This window comes from Cydia pomonella, chromosome 18, assembly GCF_033807575.1.
Source record: "Cydia pomonella isolate Wapato2018A chromosome 18, ilCydPomo1, whole genome shotgun sequence".
NCBI classification, from domain to species: domain Eukaryota; kingdom Metazoa; phylum Arthropoda; class Insecta; order Lepidoptera; family Tortricidae; genus Cydia; species Cydia pomonella.
In genome coordinates this window covers 17,501,656-17,520,273 of record NC_084720.1, presented here as the reverse complement: position 1 = coordinate 17,520,273, position 18,618 = coordinate 17,501,656, and the positions used below count along the sequence as shown (strand labels likewise).

At 37.9% G+C, this 18,618-nt stretch overlaps 2 protein-coding genes across 2 annotated transcripts; one reads left to right on the top strand and one right to left on the bottom strand.

Annotated features, from left to right (window-relative positions):
• Positions 1–6,186: 6,186 nt before the first annotated feature.
• LOC133527854 (lipase 3-like) lies at positions 6,187–8,283 on the bottom strand. The gene has a single exon (XM_061865047.1). It carries the CDS (start codon positions 8,130–8,132, stop codon positions 6,717–6,719), a length of 1,416 nt encoding a protein of 471 aa, XP_061721031.1. The 5' UTR covers positions 8,133–8,283; the 3' UTR covers positions 6,187–6,716.
• Positions 8,284–16,798: 8,515 nt separating this feature from the next.
• LOC133527705 (lipase 3-like) lies at positions 16,799–18,385 on the top strand. The gene has a single exon (XM_061864838.1). The coding sequence runs from the start codon at positions 16,808–16,810 to the stop codon at positions 18,338–18,340; it is 1,533 nt and encodes a 510-aa protein (XP_061720822.1). The 5' UTR covers positions 16,799–16,807; the 3' UTR covers positions 18,341–18,385.
• Positions 18,386–18,618: the final 233 nt, after the last annotated feature.

The window sequence follows — 18,618 nt, the reverse complement described above, 5'->3', positions numbered from 1 at the left end:
CAGAACGCATAATTAATGCCACGACCTGGCAAATTTCACAACGTCACTTCTAATTCTAATTCATAGTGCGTTCTCTTTCGAAAACGTACTAGCAGAGGGCCTATTTGACCTATAGCACAATCGGATTAGCACCAACCTCGAAATCTCGGGAACAGTCATAAAATTTGGTATGTATATAAATTAAAGTCCTCTTTTTCGCCCACACCATTTGACATTTGGGGACCTTGAGGAATCGCAGTCATCTTGGAAAATGTGTACCATCCAGGAGAAATTAGCGTTTTACTCTAAATCTACATTCTTTATGAAAATATAGTGTAAGGCAACGTTAAAGCTTATTTAATTCTACACCAAAAAGTCCTGGATATCTTTGCGGAAAAAATACATCGTGTTATAGAAAATACTTGCCATGCCTATTACAAAATAATAATAATAAAAAAAATATAATCTAAGGAGGTAAGTACCTTCCAAGAATTTAACATCAGGACCATTTCCTAACTTGTCACAGTAAATAAATAAATAAAAATAAATAAATAAATAAATAAATATTATATATAGGACATTATTACACAAATTGACTAAGTCCCACAGTGACAATCAATATGAAAGTTGCTACTGTCGCTAGGGACCTCTTATTGTCAGAGAGATGCAACGAACAGTGGCTTGGCTGAATACCGAATATCCGGCGGATCCATCGGCCGAATAGCCGAATATTCGGGTAAAAGTTTTACCTAAAATTAAGTAATTTCGATTCTGTTCTCGCTGTAGGCAGTCTTTGATAGAAATTGCGAATTGAATTGCGGACATTGCGACGCGTTAGTTTTCTTCGTGTGTATTTTTTTTTGTATTTTTTTCTCATGTTTTTGTATTATCTATGAATATAAAGGTAGTTTAAAAGAGTATACTGATCTTAATAATTTATTACTTGTAGTTTGTTACTTTTTTACCTCTCGTTTACCGTTATCTACATGTTAACGTACTATTAACGGCCGAATAATATGCTACTATTCGGTATTCGGCCCAATAGTGAAATTGTGGCCGAATAAGCCGAATACCGTATGGTGGCCGAATATTCGTTGACTCTCAAATTGTCACTGTGACAATGTACGAAATGCTACTAAAATTAAATTCCTTGACCATACGTCTCAACTACCAGGAGGCCTACCGCGAACCACGTTCGACGTGTTGCCTCTCTGTCGCACTTGTAAATTCGTACGTAAGCGTGGAGGTAACACGTCGAACGTGGTTCGCGGTAGGCCCTCAGAACCGGGAAAGAACCTACCAAATCTCTAGTAATTATGGCGTCTGTGCAACATAGACAATCCGCCGGATGCATAAATCGATTGTACCAAGGACACCCGAAATAAGACACTGAGATCATAGCTAGAATTTTATTGTAAAAAAAACGTAGATATTATTACGGTATTTTTTGCACGTCAACGTCGTCAACAAATTGACGTAAGTGAGTTCAAGCAGAGGTTGTTGTTGGATCAACTACACTCTACACAAATATTATATAAACGATTTTAACAAAAAAAAATTTCGACAAAATTCTTGACTATCATTTTTAGGGTTCCGTAGCCAAATGGCAAAAAACGGAACCCTTATAGATTCGTCATGTCCGTCTGTCTGTCCGATTCTGTCACAGCCACTTTTTTCCGAAACTATAAAAGCTATACTGTTCAAACTTGGTAAGTAGATGTTTTCTATGAACCGCATTATGATGTTTACACAAAAATAGAAAAAAAACAATAAATTTTGGGGGTTCCCCATACTTAGAACTGAAACTCAAAAAATCTTTTTTCATCAAACCCATACGTGTGGGGTATCTATGGATAGGTCTTTAAAAATGATATTGAGGTTTCTAATATCATTTTTTTCTAAACTGAATAGTTTGCGCGAGAGACTCTTCCAAAGTGGTAAAAAGTGTGTCCCCCCCCCCCGTAACTTCTAAAATAACAGAATGAAAAATCTAAAAAAAATATATGATATACATTGCCATGCAAACTTCCACCGAAAATTGGTTCGAACGAGATCTAGTAAGTAGTTTTTTTTTAATACGTCATAAAAATTAAAAAAAATTTTTTTTTTCATCAAACCCATACGTGTGGGGTATCTAAGGATAGGTCTTCAAAAATGATATTTAGGTTACTAATATCATTTTTTTCTAAACTGAATAGTTTGCGCGAGAGACACTTCCAAAGTGAAAAAAAGTGTGTCCCCCCCCCCCCCCCCCTGTAACTTCTAAAATAACGGAATGAAAAATCTAAAAAAAATATATGATATACATTACCATGCAAACTTCCAACGAAAATTGGTTTGAACCAGATCTAGTAAGTAGTTTTTTTAATACGTCATAAATGGTACGGAACCCTTCATGGGCGAGTCCGACTCGCACTTGGCCGCTTTTTTAATCATAGTTGCTCGAAAAGGATCTTATTTTCAAGTTATGGATTGTGAAATAAGTAGTATTATTGTGTCACTAATTCATACGAACCAAGTAGGTATAAATGAGTTTTACTTTTAAAATACTGACATTTATAATTAATTTTTATTGTTTATGTTAAAAAATATTTAATTTGATCAATTTATACAGAATTTTCAATCGTGGCTGAATGCCAGATAGGTCTGTGCCTTCGGTGCCTAATCTGTCAAAGAATGACAATATGGTGGACGAATGTTTAAATGTCGCCGTATTTAAGAATTATTTTAACTTTCTTCCCAAGTGTGATGAAAAACATTGTATGTAACTCCGGGGGTAAGGCTATTGTAAACTCGACCTGCCGATTGCCTGCGTCTGTCGTGCACCTAAAGACATCGTTTGCAAAATTTGACTTTTCCCCCCTGATTCCTCGTTGCACTATGTATGTACTAATATAACCGACTTCTAAAAGAAAAGGAAGAGCCTTTGTCAATTGGTTGAATATTGTTTTTACTGTTACCTATGAAGTTAAGAACTCCATCATCAGAATATCGATTCGAAATAAAAACCTAGTTATTTGTTTTATTACGTTCATGTTGTTTAATTATTTGTGAGAATACTGATTTAGGTATAAACAATAACTTTGCCCCCTTGTAAAAAAATATATTTTTACTTCTCATGCTCTGAAAGTGGGTCATTGTTGTTCTATTAAGCGTGCAGAAAATGGTACGTTTCTGCGCTAGAGCATTTTATTTTCCCAGTACGATACTTATGCAATTAAAATTTTATTTTAAATGGATTTGTAGTACGTTTTCCATTCTGATATTTATAGGGGGCGTCCATAAATTACGTGAGGTGTTTTTTTCAATTTTCTGACCCTCCCTCCCCCCTTGGTGAGATGTCGTGAGATTTTATTCAACCCCCTCCCCCGTCCCCCAATCTCACGTGAGATTTTTCAGAATGTGGGTTTATTACGTAAACGCGTTGGATTGTTTATTGTAAAAAGAAAAAACAATTTGGTTCGTGCTTTTATTTACGACTAGTTTAAGCATGTACATACAATTTGGATTAAATGGACCAAAATAGTATAATTTTTTTTTTGTTTCAATCAGAGAATAAATTGCGTGATATTTGTCGAGACCCCCCCTCTCCCCAACGTGAGATTAGATGAGATTTGACTCGACCCCCTCCCCCCTTTAATCATCTCACGTAATTTATGGACGCCCCCTAACTCCCGATTCTATAATTCACGATACTTTTATCTACATTGTTAATTGAAAGTACCCTCAAGAAATACTAGAAAAGTATATGGTTAGTCGTATTTTTTTATTACAATAATGTGGATACAAATTCAATCATATAACTAAACTATAAACCTTAAAACCTAAATCTAAAAATAAATAATACTAAACTTAAAATAAAATACTAAAAAATACCTGCGGCATGGTGTCGTATTCAGGGATCGGAACCGGTTTTTTTTGCAAAAACATCGAAATAACCATATATTTCGGTTTATTTTATACTCTAAATGTAGGACTCAGTTGTGTTTTCAGATAACGACTTCGTATTATTAGATTGCCTAATTAGAAATGAAGTAATTAACAAAGAACGAAAAAATACCGTTTTCGTTCCCATACAATAAATACCTGTTTCCGATCCCTGGTCGTATTTTTTAAATATACATGTAAATGAAAAGTGAGTGTAACTCGTGTGACAGGCACCATTTCAGTCTCGGACTATTGATAAACTATCTCGACAGAAATGGGTGCATTTCGTCCCTTGGTTAACAATCTACTATAACGTAAATGCCTTATACCTAAATGCAGTTCAGTTAGTGTAGTGTCGACCTGACTGGCCTAGTGGGTAGTGACCCTGCCTGAAGCTGATGGTCCCGGGTTCGAATACTGGTAAGGGCATTTATTCGCGTGATGAGCAAGGATATTTGTTCCCGAGTCATGGGTGTTATTTTCTATGTATTTAGGTATTTATAAATATGTATATATTATATATATCCTTGTTTAACTACCCTCAACACAAGCCTTATTGAGCTTACTGTGGGACTTAGTCAATTTGTTTAATGTCCTATAAAAAAAGTTGCTATTATTCCATAGCTGTCTAGCATTTCATTTTGTTGCCATCGAGGGAAAAACGAGGTTGAGTTCATAAGTTGAATGCATTATTCACATCACATTGTAAACTGACAATTTGTAAGCTTTGTTGCGAAGACAATAAGGTCCACCAATGATTCGTTGTAATTGTAATGTTGCCTTTCACAAATACCTACAATTAACTATTGTGAATTGATTGTAAGAGATAAAATTGCATGCACTGTAACAACACTTTACTCACATTTCAAAAAAATACCAACATGCATTGGATAAGAATTTTCGCACATGGATGCATATTCAATAATGATGAGGTCGGCGAGTTCATAAAATACAAAAAAAACGGCCAAGAGCATGTAGGGGCATGCTTAGTGAAGGGTTCCGTAGTTACTTTAATAGGCTGCCTTGAATCGGGTATTAGTGGGTATGGGTAGCCTTAAAATAACAAAGGGCACTTTTACTAAGAAACACTTATTTTTACCTTCGCAGCACTTTTACTAAGAAGGAAAGACTTTTTGCATAAACTATAAACTCAAAAACAGCTTAATCAATCTTTATGTACTAAGCCTTCTTCTTTCAAGATTTTTTTCATATTTTTTGGACCTATGGTTCAAAAGTTAGAGGGGGACGTACACAACTTTATTTCTTTCGGAGCGATCTCCGAAAGTATTCACTTTATCACAAAAATGTTCTGGAAAACCCGTATTCATTTTGAAGTACCTACGAGTATATAACGATACCTCACACTATAGGGTACGCGTAGGGGATTTACCGTAAAAAAATAGTTTTATTTTACTATTTTGTCAGCATGATACATTTATATATGCATAGCAAATTGCAGCTTTCAGGCACCAACGACCACGGAGCAAAGCCTCGGATGGACAGATGGACAGACAGACGGACATAGCTATAGCCGTTATAACGGCTCCTCGTTGACTGCGGACTACGGAACCCTAAACACGTGTAAAAAAGTACCTAATATTAATAAACTGATTGTAAAGCTCGATAAATTTTTTGTACAACTGGGAATTTATTCAATACGGATTCACCATTTATCGTCTCGAAAATATAAAATCTCTTTCCTGTTCCCAAATGTCAAGGACAAACGGACGTTTTTTTATGGCACTGCCACAATATACAAAATTTAGGTACAGTTATTATCATAGTAGGTGTATCATGTCATTATTCGATTTGTTTACTCGTCACACACATCCACATGTCAAATTGGCTCTTGATTATCCTCTGAGGTGTTAGTGTTGTATCCAAGTAATCATACATACTGGACAAAGTATCATGGTATTCATGGTACTCGTTTCCAAGGTTTTGCTTTGAATTTTATGGTTGCAATTTTTTTCATGGAAGTCGTTATGGTCTCATTTTGGACTAGGGATCAACGCTATTTATATAATCAGCCCCCCCCCCCTCTCCCCCCCCCCCTTTGCCTGTACCTCCCATGCCCATGCCCGCCCATGGTTAACGTTGCTCTAAATCTAAGTTGTTATGTTCATAATAACCTCCTATACGGTTAACATAGCCTGACTGTCTGTGTTAATTTAAAGGAATAAAAAATATGCGTGACTTTGTATCGTGTGCGCCACTGTAGCGTCAAGTCTATTGAGGAAATTTTATATCATAACGACTTTATAAATAGAAACAAATTAATACAACAAAATATATTTGTATTTCTACAATACTGAAAAATTTAATTATAACGAATTTACAAAAAATAATGACTTATACACTCCTTAAAATAATACCTATTTCTCCTCTTGGTACGTTAAATCGTCGCACAGGTAAATAAGTCTAAGATACAGTGACAAATTGACAATGGACTATTGTAATGGTATATTATGTAATAGGTACCATCCATTCCATTGTTTTACAATTTTTTAGTCTAGTAAAATATTTAGCTGACTGTACCTGCTGTCTGGCCAATTATTCACACCACAACACTTGACTTGACCTAGCAAATCGCCTCTTTCAGACCGTATAAGTTAGATATCCAAGCACGCAACACGCAAAGATGTTACGTGTTTGAGATATACCACATGGTGTTCTAGAGACGAACTCACAGTCTACAACGGCTATTTGCCATTTTATATAAAGTATGCAGCTGACCTCAGTCACGGTCAAGCCACTTCAAGATCATACTAAACATGAATGAATTAATTAGCAATCACTTTCATTAATATTTAAAAACGCGCTAACAGTTTACTCAGTCTCTCAAAAATCAAATATTTCACATCCTTCGCGAACACAAAGTCCAAATGGTTAAAGTTTCTCGACGGCACCTTGTGTATGTCGATGGCGTTGGGCAACAGGTTGTACAACATGTCGACGTCGCGTGCGTCACTTAGCCAGTCGGCGTCGCTGTACACGAGCGACACGGGAGCTGTCACTCGAGACAGGTCATAGTCGGGCGGGTCGCTTGACCCGTACCGCACCTGGTTCTCGGCCGAACCGTAGTCGAACTTCCTAAATCTCCCAGAGATCACTTCTTGTCCATAATGCGCGAACTGCTTTGTTGACGCACCTGATGGCGCGTGGCTGAAGATCACAGGCAGATTCGTGACATTCAGCTGTTCCACGTTGTAACCAGCCACTAAGAACAAAAGATTAGTGCACATTATTTCCGCAAACGGCCCTGCGCCGCACGCTATTCTTTTAAATATTCTCATCAACGCATTATCCGGGGCCAATTCATAAAGACCAATTGACTTTGCAAATGCGTGAATTATACCTCCTGTGGGAGCTAAGAATCTTATGATAGGACTCTTTATGTGGGACATAAAAGCGACGGGTGATAGGGCAACCATTAATGCAATCTTTTCCATGTATTCGGGCCGTTCTGATCCCATCACCCAGAATGCAGTGGTCCCTTGGGAATGGCCGATGTATTTTAGCTTTTCCTTTCCTGTAGTATTTAGAGCGTAGTTGATCATAGCGGGTAGATCGTAATAGCCAACTTCGTGCCAAGAGAAGTCCCAGAAAGCGCCTTGAGAGGGGCTCATCTCGATATGACGCCGCGAGTGCTTGCAGCCGCGCGTGTTTCCCAACCAGACATCGTAGCCCTCTTTTGCTAGGAGATACGCTATTCCACTGTCCGGTCCGGCCACTATATAGTCATCTGCACTTCCTAATAACCCATGTTGAAGATACACAACTGGTCCGTCGCTGGGTATCCTAAACATCTTCAATATATAACCATCTTCGGTGAAAACATCGTGCGTCTCAACTGAATGTCCGTATTTGGTGATGAGCTGGCCGCAGTTAAGATTGCAGTCCTCGTTCCCTAGGCCAAAGTTGAACTCGGAGAGGAAACTATCGCTTAAGGCTACCAAGTTGTTGTCGTTGATTAGGCCGGGGACGCCGTTGATACCGTCTCCGCCGGTTAGAGACCGCGCGATGGTGATTGGTACGTTTGTGAAGCGATTGAAGGTGTCCGTCAGCAGGCCTCCGGCGAAGTTGGTAGCTTGGCTCGCCACTGGATTATTTGTCAACGAGTCCGCCGTCTGCCTAACGGTGTTGGCCACACGAGGGAACAGTAAGTCAGCGAGCTGCCCATGGCAGGTAGCGAAAAATGCGATAATTAATATTTTTTGGACCATAACGCGCGCGCTCCCGCAGAGGTCAATAATAAACTGATCGACTCTCAAATCAGTAATATATAAATGTATGAACCGTGACCTTGCAGTAAACACCGTATCTTTTTTTGTCGTACGTTACGGCTTCCACGGGTTAGTGTGATGATTCCGGCCGCCGCCGATGCGTCGGCTACTACCTACTATATCTTATGCAACGAGCTCCACACTCGTGCGTGAATCGCATGTTAATTGTAAGAACTAGAGAATTGTGGCAGTTTTTTACAAGCCGCTATTAGCTTCACCCGTAACTAATTAAGTAGTAAGTATTTTCATTAAACAACCAAACCATATCAATCAAACAGGATATGTCCCTTATCCTTTTCATTGCACTGATACGACTCTAAGTAGGTATCTCCTACTGATCTGATCTAAATAAGAATACAATGATGATGAGTTAATTTTTGTACCATCGCATTTTAAATACTTGGAATTTCAGGTCGTTTCCAAGAAACAAGAAAGAACAGTACATTTCAATGTATAGTACTAAAACTCTCTTTGAATTTTATTGAGTCTGTTGATCTACCTAAAAGGCAAATAAGTTTGTTTAAAACTGTAATCTACAAAATATTTTTGTATGTAAATTGATTTATCACATGCGATTCGTGCGCAAGAAACCTACTTGCAAAACTAGTTTTTGGAAGGAAAAATTTAGCTATGTTTTTTTTGTTTATTGTAATTACATGGATATCTTTGCACCTCCCGCGATTACGTCAATCTATTTTCCCATAATTGTGCTATAAAACTAATACTTGTATTTATAAACGGTAGGGGAAATACGGACAAAATGGCGTGTATAGACAAAATGACTTAGTAGGCTTATTTCGAAATTGGCGGGCTCTAGTCAGTTTACCGAATGACCGGAATACCGATTACATCAACACCTCACAGCTGCCATTTTTACAATCCTGCGAGACACCCAGCGTCATTGGTTCAGTTCAGTACTTCGTAATTCGCATCGAAGTGACTCATCACTGTTATGAATGTGAACGTTTTCGGTGCCCATAAAAGTTTATTTTATGCATGGGTTTCTTCAGTTTTCATAAGAATTAGATATGATTTATCTTAATTTGACTAAAATGTTTGAAAAAAGTTATTTTAAGTGAATATAATTTTTAATGCATCTTGTTTACATTTGCAAAGACCTTTAATACTGTTTAAAGCCCGATGAAAGCTGTTTACGATGTCAAAATTGTCCTCTTTCTGCCGAAACTATAAGGGTTCCTAGTTGACTAAGGTATCCTAAAAACAGACATCAAAATAATGAATAAAAAACTTACTGCACTTACTAGTATCATTCGCACTTCCTAAGTACCTATATTAAATTTCATGTAGATAGGCATGTATGGTGAGGATGTGTATTTGTGTAACCTGATTATTGTGATACATGTATTAATCAACTCCATATTTGTTTCATTTGACCTAAAAGTTGGGTCAATTTAAAGATTCTTGGAGGTTTTTAGGATTCCGTAGCCAAATGGCACAAAACGGAACCCTTATAGATTCGTTATGTCCGTCCGATTATGTCATGTATAAGAGCTATACTGTTCAAACTTGGTAAGTAGATGTATTCTATGAACCGCATTAAGATTTTCACACGAAAATAGAAAAAAAAAAACAATAAATTTTGGGGGTCCCCATACTTAGAACTGAAATTCAAAAAATCTTTTTTCTTCAAACCCATACGTGTGGGGTATTTATGGATAGGTCTTCATAAATGATATTGAGGTTTCTAATATATTTTTTTTTTCTAAACTGAATATTTTGGGCGTGAGACACTTCCAAAGTGGTAAAATGTGTGTCCCCCCCCCCCCCCCCCCCCCCCCACCTGTAATTTCTAAAATAAGAGAATGATAAACCTAAAAAAATATATGATGTACATTACCGTGCAAACTTCCACCGTAAATTGGTTTGAACGAGATCTAGGAAGTAGTTTTTTTTTTAATACGTCATAAATGGTACGGAACCCTTCATGGACGAGTCCGACTCGCACTTGGCCGCTTTTTTTAAATTATTTAAATGATGACACCAATCGTTATTTAATAAAATCTTCATATTACTGTTAATATAGCCATGATTATGAGATCCCTTCAATAAATAAAACACAAAATCGAAGAAAATGAGGGCGTAGTCAGAAATGTCAAAACGTTCCAACTGGCCCCAGTCTGTAATAGGTGTAAGTAATGGGTATTACTTTAAAAACACATATTATATTTACAGTCTTTCTGCACCTAGATACTAAGTGTAGACTCTAGGTGCAAATAAGGAGCAATTCGAACACTAACCATTGTTAATACAAAGTGACTTCGTAACCATGACGTCATTTGAGGAGCATTCATACCACGTCGCGAGACTTCCAACGATGTATTACAAACATGTTAGTATTTAAGTAACTATTCCAGGGGTTCCCAAAGTGTGCGCCGCGGCGCCCTGGTGCGCCGTAGAAAGTAAAGAGGGGCGCCGTGAGTTCTATCATTATCCGAAACCACAAATATTCGCGGGTACCTATTTGAGCGCTCGCATCGGTAAATAATATAGCGTCGTGTCACTCTTTTTCGACCGTGATTTTAAATTTACAAGGGCGCCGTTGCAAAATACTAAACTTGTAACTGCGCCGCATGTTGAAAAAGATTGGGAACCCCTGAACTATTCAATTAAAAGTAGTCTTGATGAATGGACCGATTATTGTATTGTCGATTTTTTTAAACAGATTTTGATACAATTTGGCGGATATTGTAGCATGTTATGTACAATAACGTGTCTCCACCCTTTGAACATAAATCAATAGGACGTGTCGATTAGGGTATTTCTAACCTATGTACAAAGACTCATTCCAAACGCCACAGTATAGTATTAACGGATAAATTGATGATTTACGATTTAATACATCGGATCGGAACACCCTGTATGTAGATACATGGTAATTAAAGAGTATGTCATAATATGTCACTAGTGTCACTTTAATCTTATCGTCATCGTGAACCAAGTCTGCCTTTATAGGTCAGAAAGTCAGGTCAGCTGACAATAAAGTAAAAGCTACTTGGACTGTAATAAACACTGAAACTGGAAAAACGAAACCCCGTGATGGCCACTACAGACTGAAAGTTCAAGACCGAATATTGTCTGCAGACCTGGATGTTGCTGGCGCCTTTCAACACTTTTTCACCAACATAGCCACAGATGCTACACGGAACTTGAACTCCTCTGTAGCAAAGGCTGGTGTTTACTTAGATACAAACAATGTCAAGAAATGCAGCATGGAATTATACTTCCAATATACTGACCCCCATGAAATCATTAAAACGTTCAAGTCCTTGAAATTAAAGAATACTGAGGACCTTTGGGGGATCTCTGTGAAAGTCATGCAATCTGTAATCGACGTAGTGGCACCGTATTTGGCCGATATATTTAATGCTTGTGTTAGAGAATGTGTATTTCCCGATCTGATGAAGTACAGTAAGGTCATTCCTCTATTTAAAGCGGGCAGCAAAGATGACCTTGGAAATTTTAGACCTATTTCAATACTTCCTGTTCTCAGTAAAGTGTTTGAAAAAATTGTATTAAACCAATTGCTTCGACATTTCAACTCGAATGAACTACTTCAAGATCAGCAATTTGGTTTTACAAGAGGTCGTTCGACGACTGATGCCGCCTCTGTACTAATCAAGCACATATACGACGCCTGGGAACACTCGCTAGATGCTATAGGTGTCTTCTGCGATCTGTCCAAAGCATTTGATTGCGTGGAGCATGACACACTTCTACACAAGCTGAAGCACTACGGTCTGTCAACGGAAGCTCTAAGCCTTGTTAAGTCTTACTTAAACCAAAGAACCCAGAAAGTGGTTGTAAATGGAACGGAGTCTACTGGAATGACTGTAAAGCTCGGAGTTCCACAGGGTTCAATTTTGGGTCCTTTTCTCTTCCTTGTATATATAAATGATCTGCCGAACCTTGTAAAACATAAATGTGAGATAGTCTTATTTACTGATGACACCTCACAAATTTTTAAAGTTGACAGGAAACTGAGCGATTATAGCCAAGTCAATGAAACTTTGGAAAAGGTACTAGAATGGTTCACAGCAAATAACTTACTTCTTAATGCGAAAAAGACGAAATGTGTCAAATTTTCGCTGCCGAATGTAAGAAAATCTGAAACTATCATCACATTAAATGGCGAAACGCTGGACCTTGTCGAGAATACGGTTTTTCTGGGCCTTACTTTAGATAGTAAACTGCAATGGGCCCCTCACATATCTGCCCTGGCGAAAAGGTTGAGCTCTGCCGCGTATGCAGTAAGAAGAATCAGGCAGTTTACTGACGTGGAGACAGCTCGCCTAGTTTACTTCAGTTACTTTCACAGTATTATGTCTTATGGCATACTGGCGTGGAGCAAAGCAGCTGACATAGAAACCATCTTCGTTCTTCAGAAGAGGGCAATCAGATCTATTTATAACATGGCTTCTCGTGACTCACTGAGGTAACGATTCAAGGAAATAGATATTCTCACAGTAGCTTCACAATACATACTAGATGTGATAATGTATACGCATAAGAATATAAAGTCCTTTAAGAAACTGTCCGATATCCATAGTTATAATACGCGAAATAAACATAAGTTAGTAGTCTCCAAGTTTCGTCTACAGAAAGTTAAAAAATCGTTCATGGGAAACTGTGTAACATTTTATAACAAAGTACCCTTAGAGGCATGGAACCTGCCCTATACTTCATTCAAGCAATACGTCAAAAATGCACTTCTCAAAAAGGGATACTATAAAATAGATGACTACTTGGGAGACACGGAATCATGGCCAAGTATCCAGTCTCAAAAGCTGTAATAGTTTTGCGTGCAGTGTCCCGGAGAGGCATATGGCGCTGTTGTTTCTAGCTGTTCAACCTTATGTATTAATGTTTGTTATGTTGTAGTTATTTTGATGATGACATTGACATATTAAATACATAGTAGTTATGTATTCTGTAGAACTAGTTTTAAGATTGTTAGCTTAACAGTCTCTTGACGTGAAATATGTATTTCATACAATTTTTTATTTTTTTTATTCTTTGACATTTGGAGAACCTTTACACCTCCAAAACTTATTATTGTGTATTATTATTTTTCTCAGACCGTGGGGACCTTATACATCTCCAAACTTAATGTATTAACCGTGGAGACTATACGTCAATGTCATATTGTATAATATACTTGACTTGGTACATACTAGTTATGTACAGAATGTAGCATTAGTTTATGAGACTGCTAGTTTAACAGTCCAGACGCAGTTTATTTATTTAGTATAAATTTTATTTTGACACTTGGAGAGACTTTACACCTCCAAATTTTATTAGTATTAGTACTCTGACATTGGGGACCTTTTACATCTCCAGATTTAATGTGTTTTTAACCATAGAGACTATACATCTCTATTGTATTGTATTAATTATTTATTTTAAGATTATTATAATGTAATGTTTACCCAGGTATTGGCTGTTGTATTTATAAATGTTGTTATGTATTTTTCATGGCACTATATGATGTTACTATAAATGTTGTATTGACTTGTAAAAGAGCCCTTGAGGCCTACTTGCAGAATAAATTTTTGAATTTTTTTTTGAATTTGAATTTGAATTTGAACGACTAAGGGCCGATTGCACCAAACCATCTGTCAACGTTAAAGCGTTCGCAAAATGTTAATGTATGGGAATTTTCATAGTTATCTGCTGAGTGACGTTGATCAGTCTGTTAAGTGTGGTTGGTGCAACTGGCCCTAATACAGTATGCTCCTATTTATTGATGATTTATTTGAATTAATTAAACTTAAAAAAATATTTTTTTAATGTTTATCTAATCAAATAATTTATCATATTAGAATATTCCTGAGAAGGAACTCTACTCGGGATCTCGGTTAATGTCCAGAGAGTAGAGACACGTTGTACTTATAAGCGCATTTTCACCGTATGCCCTAAAAAACTTCCACTGAGTTACGAAAAGTATATTATTTTCATACTTAACTAAACTTGCATTTTTGTGAATTCGTATTTATTCCGGGACGCCTATGCTGTGGCTACAGCAGGGTTACAACGACTATCCACTTGGCTAAACCAGAATCTTTTAACCCTTAACACTGACAAATCAAAATTTATCGGATTTCATAAAACAGCGGCATCATGTCCTCCACCTGCCTTTTCTTGTCTTAAAATCCACAGTCACATTTGCATAACACCGCCTACCTCTGCGTGCTCCTGTGACGGTATAAATAGAACCAGTTCACTCAGATACTTAGGCGTTATAGTCGACGAGAACCTTAACTTTAAAAAACATATTTCAGCGACGTCTGGTAGGGTTCGCAAACTTATATACACTATGAAACTTTTACGGGAGGTTGCGGATACTCACCTGCTTAGAGTTATATATTTGGCTCTGTGTCAGTCTATTTTAAGTTATTGTATACTCGCTTGGGGTGGTTCTACTAAATCAACTTTAATCACTTTAGAGCGAGCACAAAGAGCAGTTCTGAAAGTCTGCCTAGGACTCCCCCGACGGTATTCTACTTCTGAACTTTTTATTAAAGCGCACGTCTTAAGTGTTCGTAGATTGTTTTTACTGCGTGCTTCCCTTTACGTACACAATATGGTCAGTCGTCAGCCTAATCTACAAGACATGATACTAAAAAGAGTGTACAAAATTCCCAAGCCCCTTGTTAAAACTGCTTTTGCTATGAGATTCTCGGCTTATCTCTTTCCGCATTTATACAATAAATTAGTAAAAATCTGCGACATAAGGCACTGTAACTTAACTGAAGCAAAAAGGCATATCCAACCCCTACTACTTTCTTGGAACTATGATGAGTCAGAGGATATTTTGAAATGACTGTAGTAGACGACAATATTCAATTGCGTCTGCTCCCGAAAGATGAATAACTTCTACAGCTACTTTTCTTTTATTTTGTTTTCTCTCACATTTCGTAGTTATACACACGCACATATTCATACATACATACTCACATATATACACACATACCCTCACATAAACACTTTCACTTACATACAACTTACTGAGACCTTTTTAACTGTTTTTGTGCTTAGTTTGATAGTTAGTCATATAATAAAAAAATCTAATTTAATTTAGCTTTAACAATAATGTATTGTGTTAAAATGAGAACCGCACCATTTCGATACTTCTCTGAGATTCCCACGTGACAGGCTGAGCCTAGTGTGGGGATCAATGTACTGCTGGTCTTGTAATGCCAAATTCTTGAAATAAATATTATTCTTATTTTTATTCTTATTCTTATATAAAATCGGCCCATTGAAGACCATGGGCCGAGAAGGTATATCCGTTTATTTAGCCATTTATTACATTTATGAGTTTATGACAACAGAACAAGTTTAGTGTGACGCATGAGATACAAAGCCCTTGAACTCTGACATAAGAGTAAAACTATAATTAGTGTTATTAGCAAGTGCGCTGACTTGTCTTGTCACACATTGACTAAAAGTTTAGAATTCATTGTATGTAATTATTTGAGTTAGATTGACAAATTAGATAGGTTATTTGTGCAAAATTAGATGGGTATTTATAAACCGATACGGGTACGCATATGGATATCCAGAAATCTATCTAAAGCTGCTATCAATTCAGAGAACCCGAGTGTTTTTCATGCAAGCAAGTGTAGGTCACCGGTTTTTGTGATTAATAACTATTTTTTTTTAAATTGGTGAGTGATATTTGTTGGACCAAGAAACCAGTGTGAGGGTCGCAGCCCCTTTCTCTAACTAAGCTGTCGCCCTATATCCTTGATGAAGGTTTTGACCTCGGCACACCAAGTACGGGGCTTGGTCTCGATGTCTCGACATCAACCGGGACAAGATGAAACCTAAATAAAATTAAGTAAAAAAATCATTCATAAGTGAACAAAATACTCGTTCTAAAATACACTAACTAATAAATGCCCTTACCCGGATGCGACCCTGTTGTTTACCATTCTATAAACGCACTTGCCGATGAATCAGAGAAAAACAGTTTTATTATCAGTGGGATTGCCCTACTACCAACCCTAAACACAGGGTTTTACTGGTACAATAGTAGGTAGTAGAACGTACTCCTATCTTACACGTTTTTTTTCTTTCGGAGTGATTATTTCCGAAAATAATAACTTTATCAAAAAATGTTTTTTGGAGACCTTTATTCGTTTGGCACACGCTATTGGGTCAAAGCAGAAAAAAAATCATTAAATATCATTTTATATGGGAGGTAACCTTAATTTTTTTTAATTGTAGTTTTCATTATACCGTGCTGTTGCCATGCATGATATAGGTATGTATATGTACCTATCCAGGCCAAATTGTAGCTTTCTAGCAATAACGATTACGGAGCAAAGCCGCGGACGGAGAGACGGACGTGGTGAAACGATAAGGGTTTCTAATCAAGGTGACTACGAAACCCTAAAAATGTAGTAGGTACTTTATGTTGAATATCTTCGTCATTATCATTATCAACATTTCAGGACTCCACCACTGATGAGCATAGGCCTCTCTTCGCGCACGCTACTAAGTAGTCCCGGTCCTGAGCTAATCTCATCCAGAAGTAACACGCAATCTTCCGAATATCGTTCCCACACCGAGTTAAGCAATTCACTGAATGTATGAGTAGTATTATTCGCTCGACCCGTTTTCTAAGTAACGCAGCTGGCCACGTAAATCACGTAACACTTGTGATAAGGAATCATTCGCTGTTTAAAACCAAGCTACACGAGACAGATCAGTTTAGTATTGACCTAAAAACGCGCAATATGGCCGGGAAGATATTCATTTTCGCGGTTTTAATTATTGCCTCAGGCCATGGACACTTAGAATCTTCCCGGGACTTTAATAGCTCTTCAGAAACGGACACATCAACTTCAAACGAAAATAAATTCACCGGATTTCTCTCAAATACGTATAACTTCTTTAACCGCGTCAGCAATCTCTTTACCGACCAGAATACCAGCGACAATTTCAGCGACGAATACAAGTCCGGCTTCAGCAACGAAGACTGCCACCTTACCTGTGACCAGCTCATCACCAAATACGGATACCCGGTTGAAACGCATGAAATTATAACCGAGGATGGTTACATTTTGAAGATGTTCCGCATACCTAGTGACGGACCAGTCGTTTTTCTTCAGCATGGATTATTAGGAAGTGCAGACGACTATTTAGTGGCTGGACCAGACAACGCATTAGCGTATGTGCTAGCAAAAGACGGCTACGATGTCTGGTTGGCAAACTCGCGCGGCTGCAAATACTCACGCAATCACACCGAGTTGGATCCATCTGAAGGCGCTTTCTGGGACTTCTCATGGCATGAACTTGGCTACTACGACCTGCCAGCCATGATCGACTACACTTTAAACAATACCAGACAACAGAAGCTGAAATACATCGGGCATTCTCAAGGGACTACTGCTTTCTGGGTCTTAGGATCCGAGCGTCCGGAATATATGGAGAAAATCGAACGCATGATTGCACTGTCGCCGATAGCTTTTACATCACACATGAAGAGTCCTATCATAAGATTTATTGCTCCCACAGGAGGATTTATTCATAGTCTTGCAAAAAGTGTAGGCCTATATGAGCTTGCTTCTGATAATACCATGATGGCGTTGTTTAGAAGAATAGCGTGCAACGGTGGACAGTCTGCTGAAATCATGTGTACGAACCTCTTGTTTCTGGCAACAGGTTATAATATAGAGCAGCTTAACATCACGAATTTACCAGTGATCCTAAGTCATGTGCCTTCAGGCGCGTCGGCAAAGCAGTTCGCGCATTACGGGCAAGGGATCATCTCCGGAAAATTCAGGAAATTTGACTACGGTGAAACGGAGGATTTAGAGCGGTACGGGTCCAGTGAGCCGCCCGATTACGACCTGTCGCGGGTGTCGCCGCCCGTGTCGCTCGTCTACAGCGATGCTGACTGGCTGTGCGACGCTCGCGATGTCGATTCGTTGCACGACAAGTTGCCCAACGTCGTCGACAAACATAAAGTGCAGTCGACAAACTTTAATCACATGGACTACGTGTTTGCGAAGGATGTGAAACGACTTATTTATGAGCCGTTGAGTAAAATGTTAACTCGTAGTTATAAAGAGGGTTATAGTTACAAATATAATGTAGTCCCAAAACAATTACAGGACTAAGATAAGATTGTAATATTCGTAATAATAAAGAAATATATGTATGTATGTAGTTTATTTAGTTTAATCAATTAGAATTTAAAAATTACAACATAATAAGGTCAAATCAAATGTCAACATTCAGCCATGCAGCTGCATGGGTTGTGAGATATAGTAGGTCTTCCGGTGGTCCAGAGTATGAATGCAGAGGACAGCGCTGGATAATGTGTTCCATGGTTTGGGTCTCTTCACCACATTCACACAATGCTGAGTCCTTCCATCCCCACCTGTGCAAAAAGTAG